The sequence below is a fragment of the Anser anser genome (assembly GCF_964211835.1).
Source record: "Anser anser genome assembly, chromosome: 1".
NCBI lineage: Eukaryota > Metazoa > Chordata > Aves > Anseriformes > Anatidae > Anser > Anser anser.
The window spans coordinates 133,331,538-133,350,063 of NC_139720.1; the positions used below are offsets into that span (position 1 = coordinate 133,331,538).

General features: G+C 41.4%; 1 protein-coding gene across 5 annotated transcripts in view; it reads right to left on the minus strand.

The window, feature by feature from the left end:
* Window positions 1–18,526, minus strand: part of SHROOM2 (shroom family member 2) — a 126,888-nt gene that overhangs the window by 60,195 nt on the left and 48,167 nt on the right. For 4 of the 5 annotated variants that reach the window (XM_083826948.1, XM_083826952.1, XM_083826947.1 and 1 more), the window contains exon 2: window positions 15,268–15,419. In XM_083826948.1, coding sequence (XP_083683074.1) covers window positions 15,268–15,419 — 152 coding nt within the window. The other variant, XM_083826949.1, reaches the window with a different exon arrangement.

Sequence of the window (18,526 nt, forward strand, 5' to 3'; positions counted from 1 at the left end):
ACTGGGTTGTAACACTGGTGTAAGGGTGGTATGAACTTCCCTGAGGGAGCTTTAAACAGACTCAAAGAAAAAGAAAAGATGCCTTTAATATATAAAAACAGCATTCGCTGAAGAAGGAGATGCACTGAATACCACATATGTGCTCCAAGTGACTAATGAAACTCCAATATTTTATAGCTTCACTTGAAGTTCAGTGAGGTCAGAAAAAACATGTTATGTGTTTTTATGTGACGCTCTCTACCATGCATTACTACTCTTTATTATAAAACAACAGTAACCCACAGAAGTTGACCATAACTCTCCTGGGATCCTTCCCCACAAACACAATGGGCAGCTCCTGTCTGAGCAACTCGCGCTGGAGGGAAGCTCCATTAGCCTCAGGAGATTAACGATTTCTCTAATGGAGCTGTCTGGCCAGCACTAAGCAGATAGAGACAGAAACACGCCCTGAGCCCTTGCTCTGGCACCCCACCTTCACAGCATATGTTCTTGAAGAGCAGGAAGCAGTGACTGTACGAGCAGTGAGGAAAAAATCACCCCCTGCCAAACCTGTCGTTTAACGGCCCCCCTTTCACAGAACTGCATTAAAATTTTTGTTTTTCCAGTTTTGCTCATTACTCCTTACACCTCTCCTCCCCAGAAAAAAATCCCACAACCCTTTCTCTAGATGTACGGGCAGGAAACAAAAATAGTTTTGGTCTCACGCCGTGTACCCGCATTCTTGTTTCCTCTTGCAGTGTTCCGTACAAATCCTGTGCATCCCCGTGTGACCTCCCAACTTGAGCTGTGCGTGTTGGCCAAACAGCTCACAGCCAGGGAAACTTTTTCCACTGGATTTCCTTTTCAAACCAAAAAAAGCTAAAGACTGAAAAACTCTCCTGCCTTAACACTCCAGGTTTCTCCAACAGACTAACCCTGCTATTCCACTTGTCCTGATGATAAGCACCTGCAGGCCGGGATGAAGGGAGCGGTCCGAGAAGAGGAGCTGCAGAGCTCTCGGAAAGCAGTGTCTGTGAACCGGCCTCAGCGTTCGGCCTCGCCGGGTGACGAGTGCTTCTGCTCAGCGACACGGAGCGCGGTGAAGCCAGGTCTGTGCCAGAAACAGGAGGCAAACAGGCACAGAGACAACAAAGCGCTCCCCACGCAGCCACCTCCCCTCTTCTGCACCTGTCGACTCCACCTCAGCGATCCTATTACGAAATTTTAATCAGACACTATCAACACCGCACGGCTTTTCGTTTTTCCACGGAGCAAATAAGACAGGAAAAAGCCAACCGAGCCGTGCCCCGAGCACTTGCATTCCCCAGGCACCACCACCGGCACCAGGGGTGGCGAGCTCCGGAGCGGACGGGGTGCCCGTGCCCCATCCCCAGCACCGCCGCGGGTACCTACCCGCAGCCCCAGCCCGGGCAGCGCCTCCTCCCCGGTCCCTTCCTCAGGCCCAGGCCCTGCTCCCGGCCCCACAGGGCTGCCTCAGGCCTGCACGGCACACGTGGGGCGCAAACCTGGGCCCCGGCACCCAGCAAGAGCGGTGCAGAGCCGGCACCCTGCCGGCCTCCAGACGACGACTGTACTCCTCCTCCTCCCGCGCTAATCCGTGCCGGCTTAGGGGATATAATTAGATTGACGAAGGAGCCTCGTTACCGCTCCACGCCGAGGGGCCGCGGCAGTTTTGGCTGGGCACGCCGGTGAGCCTGCGGGCCGGGCCTGGCACACACCGCCCGGGAGAGGCGAGGAAGGCCTGGACACCTGAACCGCCGCTCTCGTGGAGGAGCAGGAGGGCGGCCAGTTCTGATTTGCAGTGGTGTTTGAAACGGCACGTGGAAAACGTGCCGAGGTTGCACTGTTGAAAGTTATTTCTGACAAGCGTTCGCTTTGCTTTTGCAGTGTTTGAAGCAAATACGTGGGTTAGCAGTCCCGTCTGGGACGCCACATGGTAAAGAAGTTAGGGTCACCTACGAGATTACAAATCTGCTCGAGCAGCAAAGCTAGAAGAAATCTCCAGAGCACCTGGGCCTCTTAAGATCCAGTGGGCTTTCAACAGCATCTGAGAGTCACAGACATTTTTCCTATACGGCTTGCTTTACATTAAAACCAGGCAGTCTTCTCAGTGAGCAGCACTTCTCCAACAGGAGAGGTGGCCTGTGATACCCCCAGAAATTAATAACCGTGGTACTCAGAAAGGCAGTGGAAATCATCTCTGCCTATGGCAAAAAGTCACAGCTACATCCTGCGATTCCACAAGGAGACTCACGACATTCTGGGGAACTCTTCCAAAGGACAGTTTATTGTAGTATCTTTTGAAAAAATAAACTTTATTCCATACTCACACTAGCACTGCCCTGCAGCCAGCCAGATATGTACATGTAAGCTTGTTATGGTTGCTGACCACCATCACAACTGAGGATGTAAAAAATACAGTAACAGGTTGCACAGAGCTTAGTCAGGTGAAGATTAAAAAATACCTATTTCTACTGTACCCTTAGGGATCAATCCAGGAGAAAGAGAAGGAGAAATATTCTTCTTAGATACTAGGAAATGTGCTCAGAGCAGGTTTTCCTTAGGTTCGTTTACCCATCACACAAAACACACAATGACTACACATTTGCATTGGTTCTGTGCTGTAACATAGCAGAGTGACTGCCACAAGAAACTTGCTTCACCGCAGCATTTTTACCAGTGGACTGACCCACATCCTGAGTACAAAAAATAAACTTTTGCACAGGTCACAGGAGGATGCGCTGACAACGAAGGAAATGCTGGAAGTCCCATGGATTGCCATAAATCCTCAAATTCAGGAAGGAGGAGGAGGTGGGGAAAAGGACAAGAGGCGGTCTTATTTTTTGCATTTTAGTAAGAAATCTAGTTTAGGCAGCATATGACAGAGTTACGCAATTACAAAGTCGTCCTGTAGCACCACCGTGTGAACTTGCTGGAGAGTTAGATGACGTATGGCTAAAACCTTCCCAGCCAGACTGCAAGAATCTCTCCAGAAACGACTGCACATTGCGTAAAGGTGAGAGGGCATTACATTCTCACAAATGGTAAACCTACTCTGTAATTAGTTGGTTTTCCAAGCAACCTGAATGAAGGCAACTCAGCATGACCCCTTGCTTACCAACAACCGTGCACACCCACTGAGTCCACAGACAGGCTTTCATTTGATGGGTCACTTTTCTGACATTGTTTCTAAAAGTCTAAAAAAAACTATTATGTGAATGAGGATGCACAGTCCGGGTGACAAATACTATTTTATACTTGGTGGCTACTCGGTAAAAGAGAGATGTAAAATCAAATTGAGAAAATGACTTTGTTTCCTGAATTTCCAGCAACAGGTCCATTTTCACTCTACATAACAGAATAATAAATCGTGCATGTGAGTACTGCTGAATGCACTATCTGAAGAGTTAACAGTATTAGAATTACATTGGTACAGTGGCAAAAAGAGGGGAAAAAAAGCAAAACAGTGAGCATCTCCTTAGTTTTAAAGAAAAAAAAATCTGAACTTAAAACCATTGTTGGATAACAGGATTTTTAACTTGGCTTTCAGAAGCTTTATTTCAGTCTTCATCTGCCATCAGATGCTGATGTACTGTCAAGCTAGGGTGAAGCCAGAAGAGTAAACGAATAAAACAAGCTCACCTTAACTTCACTACAAGAGTGCTGGACATGGCATTTGCTGTAAAATAATTGTAAATAAACAGTCAGGTAATCACTATGAAAGTGTTTTTAAGAGTAGCTGAAATTTTAAAAGTATCTCTGAAAAGACTGGGATTGTTATTCTACATATTTTACACATAGGATCCAAACACCAGATAAGTTGGGTGTCTAGGCAAATGCCATGTAGAAAGATTTCAGCATCCTGAAGAACAGACTTTTCAGTCAAGTATTTTGCGAGGAAAAATCCCTCTCACTCAAGGCCCTCCCTCAAGCATGAACCTGCCTCTCTCCATGAGAGAACAACTAAGTAAATACGCTGTTTTTTTTGTTTTGTTTTGTTTTTTTAATTGCTGCTGCACTGCACTGTAGAAGGAAAAGGAGCCTACAGCCAACTTAACACACTTGGTATTAATTCAGACGTGATTATAAAGTTATGACACTGGATTTGTAATCATGATGGTATGTATTCTACACAGTGACAAACTGATTTTCATTAAAAGCTACTCTTTTCTTAAAATAGGAAACTGGAGATTCCTAGTTCAAAGAAACCCCCTGCATGCCACAATCTGAGCTTCCTGAAAGCTTGAGCTCCTCACTGAGAATAAAGAGCCTTTTAACTTGAAATCAGAACTGGCCAAGAGTTATCTCCTGCTTCTCCTCTGTCACATCTAAAATTAGAAAACTGTGATTCAGCATGAAACACCTTCACCGGGAACATACTTTTTAGTTTCACTGGAAAAGGTTTCTCAAATCCATTTTTTGCTTGTTTTAACAACCAAAGTTATGGGAAGCGATCTGTTCGTCACTGAGAGCAGAGGCACAGACCAAGCAGCACCTGCTTTCCAGTGCGCTGCTGACACTGGCAATCCCATCCGCTCCACTGCCTGACTCAAGCTGGCGATGTGACCTTCGCTCCCCACCAAGCCTCCTGGCCAGCCTTCCTCAGGGATCTAGCTTGTCCCCGAACACATGAAGATGTAAAACAGCTAAAAACCTGAATGCATGATACGTACGCCCCCTTCGAGATCTTTTGGGAAATACATTTTGGATGGTTTTCTCTAGATTGACCTTCCTGTATCATTAAAATAGAATATTAAAACCAAATTTGACCATGTTTAATTTAGGTACTCTAATCCAAAAGAGACCGAGCATGTTCTAAGGCCGAAACCTCTTATTTACACGTGTATTTTTAAAACTCCTTTTAAGTTGTTCAAGGAAAGCAGTAGCCACAAGAGAGCGCTAACGGCAAAGAATTCAATCACGGGGAAACCTACAGGCTATTCCGAGTAACAGAAACACTGCTTATGTTGTGGTCAGGCAGTCTTACTTGCACATTTAAAATTAGTCCTCAGACAGTTAATTGCTGTATGCACAAACTTCAGAAGTCAGGAGAGATTCTGGGTGTCTCAGTTCTTGAGCACTGACTTTGAGACACATCCATTCCTTGTTCTCTTTGTTTTCAAAAGGAGATTACTCAGCACTTTGGGGATTTTATGTGCTTTTAAAATGACTCACTCAAACTGAGACATCTGAAATTAACAGGTTGTTTTCTGATATCACCGATTTTTTCTCTGAACATTCCTAACTCACTAAAGCTCAGTGCAATGAGCTAAAACATCAAGACTGTGTTTGTGGTTTTGCTGTCTGTTTTTGGTCTCTATGCACTGAGTATCTGAATACTCCATATTCTTGGTTATCTTTCCAAGAAAAGCACCGATAAATTCTAACCACAAAGAAAAAAAAATAAAAAGCTTATATTTCTGGAAGCAGCAAATGGAACTGCAGCATTTTTTCCATGCAAACCAGGAAGAGTTCCTGCTTTTGCATTTTCAGCTTCCACTATCTTATCATAAAAGGAAGTGACTCCTAAAAAGTATCCCTAAAAAATAAACTGACCCAAAATTTGAAAACAGAAAAATAAAAACATGACTGTGCGTTTAGGTTATGGGACTTCTGAGGTAAGGCTGGGAGACGTAAAAGATAGTAAAGAAGTAATAAACGCTGTCTATTACTACTGAGATGTCGTTAAACAGCAAACTGAACCAGCATTTTGACAGAAAAGTTACTGACAGACTTGTATAACACAGATATATGTGCAGACATTTCAGCAGAGGCACACATCCTACCTCAAACGCACATTCTTACCTGCCAAAACGCACACCAAGATTAACACACACACCTTGCTCTCAACCATAGCAAGACCTGCAGCATTGCTCTTTGCTTTCCCTTCCCCATGTGTTTGGTAGCCAACTGGTCTGACCCCAAATCTGCCAGTCACCCTGTGTCCAAAAATTAAGCAAATACGCTGTGCTGGAAGAGGTATTACCTTGCTGCAGCGGAGCAGAATGTCTGCTTTCCTTTCCCGTGACCTAGGAAGTTGCAGTTTACATAAAGAGAATCTAAACAGGCCTGTAAAATCCTCTGCTTCAAACTGTGAAAATAAATAAATGCAAATAAATTATCGAGTCTTAGTGCACTTACAGACTATGGGAGCTCAATCAATAATGTGGGCAAATCAGGATTTTACCATCCATGTTTGCTCCAGTCTTCCTCGTACCTCAGCCAACCATACAGGCTTGAGCAGGATGGAACAGCAATTTCATTTATAAATAAGATGCATGCTGCCGACAAGGAGGTGTTAGGTTGTATGAGGTATGAAATCATCAATCTTCCTGCCTGATAAATTCACAATAGACTACCATGATAAAGTTTTCATATTCTGGAACTGTTTTTCCTAGCTCTGCCTCAGGGAGTTGGACAAGCACATCTGTATGTCAGTGATAAAAGTGTTGATTGTGGGATTTATGTTATATTATATAAATTACATAAATACTTTTCCTCACCCTTATTTTGTGTATATCCCACTACCTTTTGATGACTAGATAGCATTAAACTGCTGATGTCATTCTGTTACCTCAGTTTTTGCCATGATCTATCAGAATTCCTCCAAAGGATAATAAAGCTTTCTCTTTTTCTTTTCTTTTCTTTTTCTTTTTTTTTTTAAGTCTTTATCATCTGGAAGCATCTGAAATGCTTCACATATTGAAGAATTAGCTCCACATGCTGGTTCCAGCAGGGTTTACTTTCAAATATTTTGGAAATTATCATGCTATGTAAGCAAGGGGCTAAGGAAATTAACCTTTAACACGAATACAAAAAAGGCTTCATGCACCAGTAATGCTGAAGAAAAACGCAGCCTCTAGCAGGGCAAGCGGTAGCAATAGCAGAAGGAATCAGAACACACTGGGAATTTCAGACTCTCACCATGACCGAGGCGAAAGAGCAGGAGCCAGAAGTGGGAAGCAGAGCAGCCTTTGGACTCGCTCCCCCCCTACACCTTCACCCAAGACAGAGTCAGCACATGGCTGCCTGCGCCAGCCCAGCGCGGTGCCTTCAGCAAGAAGGAACTTGCTGCTTTTTCGGAGCACATGGCCGTGGAAGCCCTGCTTTGCTTCTGGCCAGGAGCAACGGGTGTGTTATGCCTCTGAGCCGCTTGCTGCAATGAGTTTACAGTTCGATAGCTAACCCAGATGAGCTGAAGTGCCTAAGAAACCACGTTCCCAATACTGGTGTTCCTACACCAATGCGGTGTGCTCTCACACTGGTTTCAGCTGTGATTTACCTACCCACGTCCAAGGAGACCCAAAAATGGGAGTGGGGAAGGAGAGTTCCTCCAGTCCCAGGGCATTTCAGGAGACAGCTCGGCCCTAGTTTGTCTCATTCCTGGTTGAAACACTGCAGCCACATGATGCAAATTACTGAGTCTCCACAAAGAACAACGCCACAGGCTGAGACGCTTCAAGTTTTATACGGGAAAGTTATTTTGCTCTGACATGCACTAGACCAGACCAGATTTTGAAGACATTCCCACCTCCCCCATTGCCTTTTTCTTCCCCATCAGATGTCATGCCCCAGCTTGGCTGCCCACGTGCCACCAAGGTTGCTCTGTGATCCAGATCAACAACAGACCTTGATTTAAAATGCAACCCAGCGTAAATTTCCCCAAATCCTGGCTTTTGACACTCTGTCACTCCCCTGCACTGGGCTAAAGGGCCATATAACTCAACAGTGCTGCAGCTGTGTCTCTGTGCCAGACCACGCTTTGCCAGGTGATCCAGTATTATGCAAATTCAGGAGCAATGGCCATAAAATAAGGTTTCTTGTTTAGGAGATAAGATGCAAATTTGTTCAGTAATTCAGTAACTAAAGCTGCAACACTCGTGCATTCTTGCCTTTCTTTTAAGTATTCATATTTTCGGAGTTAAGAGTTGGATTCAGAAATTATTTTAAAGCCTTTTATAATCTTTGCAAATTGGAAGGTTACATGTCGTTATGCAACCAAGTAGAGCACAAAATCTCTACACTTAACACAGTAGGCTACTTGACATGTAAAAATATAAGAAACCATTCAAGTTTGCAATCTAGTCTGTCATTTATTTTCAGAAAGTGAAATATGTAACCTAAAACCAAAGTAGCACAAGGAGAACTTCAACATACTGCAACATGAGTGTTACTACTCTCCTGAAGTTGTGCACATGCATTGTCAGGGTTCTTACCTGGGGTTTAATAAAAGAAAAGAACAAAAAAAAAAAAAAAGAAAAGAAGAAAAAAAAAACTAAAGTTTTTAAAAGCAACCCCAAACAATATTTCAAAATGCATACAACATATTTAGAAACATTCGTTGCAAATGCAAAGAAGATTCCTAACATAGAACACTATTCATTTGGTCTTTAATGGATGGGGTTACAATTCTGTTACAGTCAGGAGACAGCAGGGATCTACAGTATTTGCTGCTATCCAACACAGATTTGTTGTGTTTCTGAATTCTTTGTGTGTGCATGTGAAATTACTATGTGAAATGATAAAGACTTCAGACCCCCGAATTTTGGAACACGCACCTGCTTCCACCTCTCACCCAACAGGATACATATTACTGTCTCTACCACTTAAACTGAAATTCACCTGAGGAAAGCAGTGTTAAGAGCAAATCCAGTGTACTGCCTGTTATAAAATTCTGGTTAAATCCTGTAAGCACTTGTATGCTTTTTCATCTTCAGTCATGTGAACGCTCTCAGTGAAGTCAATGAGACTACTCATGCTCAAAATTAACCATTTCAACAAGTGCTTGCAGGACTGAAGGAAGAAAAAAACATTTATGACTCACAGGTTGTTACTGCCTGATGCATATTCCAATCCACAAAAATGTAACATTGTCCAATTTCGGTAATTGCTTCACAAAACTCAGTATCATTGCCACAAGCAACCTTTGGAAGAAGCATATTCAAACTATACAGGATTCCTTCTACCCACAAAGAAATTTCTATGCCCTTCCTACTTCTTCAAACATCATCCTGATGGAGTTGACTTTGTAAAACATGGTGATGTCTGTCGTTTTTTTGGCTTTCTATTATTCGAGTTTGACAGTGGATTTTTTTAGATTTGTGAAGAACGAGATTATGAAAGTCACCACAACATAAAAACATGTCAGTCACAACATATGTATCAAGAGAGTTCTAACAGCTGTACAAGACAAACATTCAAAAACACTGAACGACGATTTGCTCTTTGAAACCAGGGACAACACCTCCAATTCAAGGAACTGAAGCTTATGTTCACTTAAAGTGTTGACTGGTATGTCACTAACAGCACAAAACAAGTCATGTTGACACAACTGAGAAACTAATAAGCCAAAACAGTTAGAAATGGAAGTGCTTTTTAGATATATGCCCCACCAAAAAGAGGACTTGCATGGGAAACACCCTAATACCTGCATGGTACTGCTAGGATGAAGGGAGCACAGATTCATGCTGCTTCTACATAATTATGTGACTGTGCCAACAGCCTGACGAGCAGGGGAAATGGTCTTCATCAGGGCTTTTTCCATGCATAGTTTGTTGAAAATATGAGTGTGCATGTACCTCCTTTTCTCGTGTCTTTGGTCAACAGTGCAGGACCAGGCTGTCGGAAGAGCAGCGCGATGGTGGCCAGCCAGCCCCAGGTCTGGCAGAGGACATCCCATCTGGCACATACTTCCAACTCCCTAGCCTGCTTACTGCACAAGAGTGGGCCTAAAGCAACTCCCTGGCCCATTTCTCGGTCAATTTCTGAAACCAGAATTTAGCAACCCAGCCTTTCCACCAGCTACAGCCACACAGAAAGGTTCAAGCCTTGAACTTAAAAGATGCATTCATCTGTTACAAATCCCCACTCATGAACAGTGTATACAGAAGGAGCTGCAGAGCAATTACAAGAATCATCAGGAGAGAAGATTTACCACCCCTGCCTACTTCTTACAGCAATGGCATATGCATGCATGTACAGCCCTAGAAAGCCCTATCACAGTTTCCTAGATATTTCCAAAGTCTGGCTGGAAATACAGGCACCAGAATGTCTCTTCTTGGGCAGTAAAGCTACAGCTGTAATTTTCCGAAAGGATGGGTGTTTACTAGGCAACAACCCCAGTTCTGCTGTAATAATAAACCCTAGTTCAAAAAGTAATGAACATAAAATTTAATGGCAAAATAGACTTTACTCCTACCGAGCAGTGGTTCTCCACAAATGCATTTGGCTTATTGTGCAATGCTTAACCATAACGATGGACCAAATATTTATAACACTTGCTTACAATCTGCAGAACTACATATATATCTTTATGTGTGTTTCCTATACCATTTTGACACCTAAAAACTTGAACTATCAAGTGGCCAAACACAGGTAAGAGACAGAATTCCCAGTCCTCAAATCATATCTTATCATCATACAGAAAACACAGACCCCTCATCTTTTCAATCCATCTCAAAAATTGATGCTGTCAAGTTTTAACAGTACTCCCATGGCCAAAAAGAGCTAAGAAGTCCAAAGCTATCTGCTCCGCTAGCAGGAAATGGGTAAGACTAGATTCCCTTGGTAAGTTACAGAAAACCCGTGATGGAAAAGTCACTGGTGGTGTTAAGCACGTGTCTGCTCAGCACATGCCAAGATTTCTGTGATCTCCCATCTGAATGCTGTAAAAGACTGGAAGATTTTTTATTCCAGTGTTTCTGCTCAGGGATCAGGTTCTGAAACAATCGTGTACAATCTTGGAGCCCTCAGGACAATTACTGAAAGCTCTGCTTTTGAGGTGCTTCAATTAAAAGGCTGTCCCCCTCTTCATGAAGTGCCATGCAAACAAAGATTACCCTAACTTTCCATGTTCAGGAGTTTGTAGTTCAGCTATCATAACATTCACTCCCCTCACCAGGATTCAGCAGAGCACATTTCAGTATTCATGCTACACTTCTGATGTCAAGTCTGTTCTCACCCTCTTTCCCTCTCCCTTCTGTAACAAGGGGCCCTCCTCAGCATTGCAAAAGCAATTTGCATTTTCACCACAGAAAGGCATCAAAACAAAACACTGTTAAAGGAAAAGAAAACATGCCTGCTCAGGTGTACTGGTTCTCAGGAGCTGGCAGTTCCTCCAGAACTGGTCAAATTAAACCAAGTCCAGCTCCCTGCCACCAGCAGACCCTGCAGAAAGAAGTCCATGGCTACTCCTTCCCTTGCCCACCCCAGTTGTCCATCGCCACTAACACACGACTGAAGCAGCCAACAGGACAATCCCACCCAACTTCTCAGGGTGGCTCCCAAAGGCCACACAATCCCACCCCCTGCCTTTAACTGAGCAGAAGTGGAAGCACCACCTGTGTGCCAATTTTTAACAATTTAACATAAATCTCATGAGTTCATAGTGAAAAAATATACCAGAGTTTCACAGCTTTATGTCATTTGCTCATGTCTAGCATGTGCAAAGGCACAGAGATTATATTTAATAACTGGAAGAGAATTTAAGTTCAAAGGCGACATAGAAAAACTAATTATTCATAATATGATAACCACCTTAGTGTCAACACTCGGAGCAATTTTAGATGTGTATATGTAGACACACATACAACTTTTCCAAAAGAAAGAAATTCACATACAATTCCTGTAAGAAATGTCCTAAGCATACTTTCTATCTTCCTAAGATAGGAATCTACTCAAGACATGACTCAGTACTACAGTGAAGAGCTAGCATGCAATTAAGGTGTATTGTTTTGACAAATCCACTTGAGAAAACAACACAAAGCCTCCTGAGTCCTCGCTTAATCCAAGACCAAAGGTACACTGCACTTGTTCAGCCATCAATACCTGTAAGCTACTTAAAGTGTGTTTGTTGTTGAGCCTGTTGCGCAGTTTAGATTTGGCTTAGACCACAAACATGCAGTATCCAAAAAAATAAGGCCAAGTATGTGTGCCGGTAGCCAGCAAATTTATGCTTAGTATTTGTGCTTAGTATTTGGTACTGCAGTCACTTTTACTTAGAAACAAGTGCCTTTTTCTCCTAATGCAGTTCAAGCATCAGATTCTTTAAAAATAGTGGGTAAAAATAATTTTGTGGAAGCCAGGTACCACTGCTGAACCACAATAGTCAAACCAGAAACTTTTGCTACAGGCACAATTTAATTACGTGAATGAAACGTATTGCTCACTATGGCAACACTTTTTCACTTGGTCTTGGCTTTAGATAAATTAGACTTCTAAAACAAAAATAGCATGCCCTACTGCTTCCCAGGTAGAGGAATAGCTAGATTAATGCAAGACCAAGGCTTGGCATTACTGCATGGAAGAGTGACCCATATGGAAGAATTTCACATGAATGTGCTTCTCAGAAGTGATGAATAAAACCTGATTTTCCTGACAGTAACAGGAAGTTCTCTAAATTCCAGAAGAATTTTGTTAAGAAGTAAATTTTGCTGCATCATGATAATTTTCAAAGCACTTGCTTTTTACTTCTGGATGAGTCTAGAAATAGTTAACATAAACAACCCTAAGAAATCTTGGCTTCTCAAGCTAATTCCCACCAATATCAAGGACAAACGTGAGTTAAAACTAAGATCCTTTAAACCTCCAAGGCTGGGTCGCTGAGCTTCAAACTGCTTGTCTGTTTTGTGCTTCAAATTATCACACTGGTATCCCTGGGGAATAACATGTTAAATTAATGCTATAGAAAAGCATCACTGTGCTAGACAAAGGATATACAGGGCAAGCAGACAAAAAGATGCTAAGACAACTTGAAGATCAATACATCATCTTATATATAACTCAATGAAAAGGAATTGGGGGACTATCCCCACTCTCCCCAGAGAACAGTAAGGGTGGATCTAAAGAAAACTGAAATAGTCTAAAAATGCCAAGGCAGCCATTTCAAGATCGCTGTAAGTAATTAAAGTGCAGACTGCCTCTGAAAGTGGTGGTCCTATCCAGCTGAAAACCTACTTCCCCAAGTAATTTTGCAGTCAGATCAGTCCCCCTGATCCAATTCAATCCAGACCTGCAGGAGTGCTCATACAAAGACTACACAACTGGCTTGCTTAAAGACAGGACTGTTTAAAGCACTCATAAAAATTCAGCCTAAGATTTAGGGCAAACAGCACAAAACAATACTGTTGTTCAAACCATAACTTCTGGAAGAAAGCATGCAACAAGGCTTTTATAAAAACCTGCATCATTTGAACTTCCAACAGGAAAAGAAAAGCTGTTTCGGCACACAGACAGCAGTGCATGGGAACAAGCTGGCCAAGAATAAAATGAGACTGGGTGTTTAAAGGTTTCTGACCGTCAAAGGACTGATGTCCTAAGGCAACTTTCCAACAGAAAGAGCAAAGTTGAAAAACCACAAACAAAAACCCTAGCTAATTTCATTCAGTATGTTTTATTAAATTTTATCTAATATTATGCAGGCTTGCCAATGACCCAAAAGGCTCTTGCCTGTTTTGGGAGCTCTGGAAGCCTTAATGAATTTAGGACAAAAATGTTTTCCCTAACAACAGCCACTATTTCAGCCTCTTGGCCAGAACAGCTAGGTTGCCTGCGACCGCTGCACATATGCTAAGGAACGAAAAAGAGGAGCTATGAGAAAGGCCTGATGAAAATCCATCAGCTTTGCACCAAGCTGATTGCAGGCATGCATAGCAATGCGGCTCTGTTGCCTGCAAAGAATGGCCACAAATCCCTAGCAGCAAATCAGTGCTTGACTAGCTGTAGGAAAGTTCTCCAAAAGCACCGTGCATGGAGTGAAGTACTTCTGAATTTCAAGAATGGCTTAGGTGAGTCTACTGCTAGGGTATTTCAGCAACAAACCTTCTGTCATTTCCAAAGATAGATCAGAATTCACAGATCTGAGCAAGTTTCTATCACACAACTGAAAAGCATCATGAAAGAGGGAATCATTCCACTACGTCTGAAGCTATTTGTTATAATTAAGACTTGCTGTCTTGGCAGATTCTTCAGTGTCTATAAAACTTCTCAACCCTGAAGTTCTCTCCTTCTGTGACAGAAACAGCTGCTGTAAGCTTCACTAACAAAACTTTTTCACCAGAATAGCCAACACAAGTTGAAACTGCTGAACATCAACGTGATTTACAATAGTTGTGCATGCATTTTATTTTATATTTATTATCTTCAGGGCTACAAAAAAAATTGTGTGAGCTTCTGGAAGTAGCTATTGGAGAGGACATAAATTCTGTTACCTGCAAAAGAGATTCATATTCCTATAACTGCTTCTGTCAAAAACACCTTTTTAAACCAAAGGTGAAAAGCATGGTTACATACTTCTTATCTATCAGTGCTTTTTCACATACAGTCCCCATTTGAGACAGTTTCAGAATACCTATTTTATTTATGGACTGGTTGATCATACATGTCAAATCCAATTCTCAGCATTTTCACTGTTGCAACAAAATTCTTTTCTGATTCCAACAAAGACACCCAAAATTCTCATATGAAAGTCTAGTTGGTGTAACGTGATAGAATCAAAAAGTTCTGATTCACCTGAATACAAAATTAGTGAGCAAGATTTCTTGTTCAAATTTCCTGTTTTTTTTTTCAGAACTTATCAGATTTATCCTGCATTTAGCATCTGTTCAAAAGCCAAAATTCTTTTATGAAGCTTATTTTTATTTAAATGAGTTTTTTAAAAAAGCGTGAATGTGTCATGAGTCAAAATGAGAATACAAAGTTTTCATATCACAAATATGTTCTGTTTTCATAAATATTTTCAATTTTTCCCTTTACTAATATATAACTGAAAGCACTCTTTAACCAAATCACATAAGAAATGCTTGAGATCCCAAACATTCTCATAAATATTTTCATGAAAGTATTCACGGGAAAACACTTTTCCAAAAGTTTCGCACATAACCTGCTACTCAGAGTCAAACTGGTGTGCACTGCAAACGTACCAGAAAGCATTACCAACGTCAGCTCACCAAATACAGAAGCAGCAGGGCAGGCTGGACAGTTTGCTTCAGTCCCTGTATTTCAAGAGGGCAGAAAGGAACAGAGTACTGATTCCTACCACTACAACAGTATTCACAGAATACAATGCCCCAGTTTTTGCTCTGATCAATACGCTGTCTGCCCACGTCTTCTTCAATAACGATCCTCTGTTCAAGAAGTAACGCTACATAATATGAACATCAATAGCACTAAATGAAAGCCATTATCTTGCAAACTCTTGGCAAATTTTGTTGTTCAATAGTGTAAAGATCCAAACATATCTGGTCTTCCAGTTGAATGTCACAAGCTTACCTTTTCACTACAAGCTTTAGCGTCTTGTGTGAGCCTTTCACCAGACAGATTGCTTCTTGTCGGAAACCAGAGAGGCCCACATCATTGATGCCAACAATTTCATCCCCAGCCAGTAACTTGTCCACAGATGCAGCCTTGCTCCCATCTTCAATCTGAAGAAAAAGCAAACCAAACGGTAGAATTATTAAGGTTGCATAATGACACTTTAAAACAAGTTAATGAGCTTTCAATATTGGCTTCATACAATAACTATTACAGCAATTAAGTGGTCAAAATAATTGAAAAAATTCCAAACACTATAAAGAATATGATACAGGGACAATGAGAACAGGAAAAAAAAAAGGTAGAGGGGAAACTACCTAAGAAAACTAGGAAGCTTAATGGAAATTTGAGAGTCAAAAAATCTGTGATCTGGAGATCTCTTCAATACGGTACGGGTAATCATACTTGCAAACAGAGCTTTGGGCAGGCACCTTAAAATCTATTTCTCCAGAAAAGGTAACCAGTAATAGTAACCACATAGTCAATAACATTAACCACACAGTCAACTCCACAGAACTGGCATTCTGTGAAGCTACACAATATTGCATAACAACCTGGTCTGGAAAATAAACTGATTTTCATCAGGCATATACCATTTTGGAAAATATCTGAGAATTTACAGTCCATACAGCTAACTAACAGCTCTGGCTAGAGGAAGAGGATTTGATCTGAGATCTAAGGCATTAAAATAATGTGTCATGCTGCCGAAGAACACAGCCATACTAAGGGATATTCACTGAACGATTATTTTGCTTCCATAGGCCTCTCTCGTATGCATTCCGTTTTTACAGAACTATTGATCATATGCAGTGAAACACGTACACAACAAATTTAACAGTTGGTTTTGGGCAGTTCCCACAATGATGAAGGAAACCAGCCCATTACGAGTTGCCTATTTTTTAAATTTAAAATAAATCCCAAAAGCTTGATTAGCCAGACTAACAAGTACCAACAGCTTAAGCTGATTTCAAGTGCAGCTGTAGGTGTTGAAGACTTTGCAAGTCAGGCCCTCAGCTTTCTCAGTTTGTTCCCTTCTCTTTTGCTGTCAACACAGCTTCCAGCCTCTCAGATGATCTATGCATCTAGAGTTTTCATTCATCCCTCATTTGCTCATAATCTGTATCCTACCTCTTCTTACGGGCTTGACACTTCGTGTTCAAAGCAAAGATTTTCATTTATGTCTTCATTACATTTTGTGTCGACTACAATATCTCCAAGTCCCTCATTATTAAATGTCTGTGAACCTACAAAGAAGAATTCCTTGTAATTGTCCCAACTGCACAAAGCTTCATAAAGTACAACCATCTTCTAAGGCACCGAAGTCAATCAACAATGAGATAAATCCAGAGGAAACCTAACTTCATGAACTGTGGTGCTCACAGTACAGGTTTTAAGGATACTCCTGCAATGAAAGTCTAAATTAAATAACCTAATAAAATAAGCAATATCTCTTGATGAAAGTACATTAGGATGATCTCATACACCACAGCAATCTCATTTCATGCACATAAAAGCTCTCTTTATGTAATTTCAGGATAGATGTCTTAAAAATCTTTAGACCTTTAAATCTAAGCCAAAAAGAATGCCATGTAAAATGCTTAGTCTTATACGCCATTCTAAAACACTCATTATTAATACTAATCAAGCAGCTTAATTTCCAGAACTTCTTATCTTAATAAAAACACAGATAATTAAAGACAGAGCGAGTTTCTACATCCTGATACATCTAGCTCTCAAGCTGTGACCTGCCTCTGACCTGCCTGCATATCTTCTGAATGTCAAGAATTTACCAGAATATTGAATTCTCAGTTCAAATCTACAGTGAAGTTGAAAGCCGGGGAGCCACAGTGGAAATCATTTACATGCAAGGGAAGATTTTAGTTTACGATTGCTGAGAATTGAGCGGCTGCCATCTGAGGAACCCTGAAGCCAGGCAGAGCTAAACAAGAGAACAAGCAACTGGGGATTCATGAATCACAACCCTCTGAAGAGGCAATCTCAAGTCCTTCAACTGTCCAGATGCATTTCTGGGTTGCTTCTAAATAAACTGCATTTGGAGGTCTGAAGGCCAGTAGGTCAGAAAAGCAGAGGGAAAACATTAATGAAAAGCAGAGTTGAATCACTAGAAATGTAGAGAGAAGGTCAGGCAGAGGTGGAAAAAAAGAGGAAAAATATGTTGTAGGAGCACACATTTTAAACTGCAAAATGTAGATGCCAACCAGTTGCAGCTCAGCAAGGTACCAACTTAACGACAAGGGGCGAGAAGCCCGTGTGCCACCTGGATGTCAACAATTCAGAAGTCTGGGCTTGAAGACCTTGACAGGGTCTTTTTTTTTTCTGCCTTAAAAAAAAAAAAATCTGTCTCCTAGGGTTTCAAGGAATGTTCATTGTTCTCTGTAAGCATGTTTGTTTTTTCTTTAGGCTGGCAATGCACTGACTGCAGGGAGTATTCAGTTACCCCCTCTGAGTTTTCATTTCAGCAGGGAGACTACACATTCCACACGGTGCATGCTTTCCAAACAGACTCTGGCTGTCCAAAACAACATTAATCAAAAAAAAATAAAATAAAATAAAAACAAAACGAAACATCAAAACCACACATACACACACAAAAGCATATCAAAACCTAAGCACAAAGCTGAAGCAATCCTCCTGAAAACTGGAAGTGGCTTTCTTTAATACACTGCCTCCAAATCAGTTGCAGCTAGGGAGAATAAAACTACACATCCATTCACAGTAGAAGTCCCCCTGAGCTGAACAAATTGAAACATAAATCTTTCTTACTGGCTTTACCTCAGGTCACTGAATGACTGCATGAATGCGGTCATTCCACTTGACAATGCACTTTTAGTGGAAATGGGAATGTGCGCTAGACAGGAAAAATACAGTTTCTTCAGTTACACTAATGACTAAAAAAAGCATTAGATTTTACATACATCTAATGAAACGCGGCCAAAAAAAATATAAGGAAAAGACTCTTTGAAAATATTGCACTACCTACTTGACTGCTCTGCCTAAACTTTCACAGCGCCATTCCAGTTCCTCTTTTTTTTTTTGTTTACTATGTTTTGCCATTTATTACTTTTATTTATTCAGCTGTTGATTTATTTTCCACATCATCAGACCTGAAATCACAACCTACATAAACGTTTTAGCACTAGCAACTACACTTGAAAATTTCACCATTATTTTTCACACCTCAAACATTTATGTATTG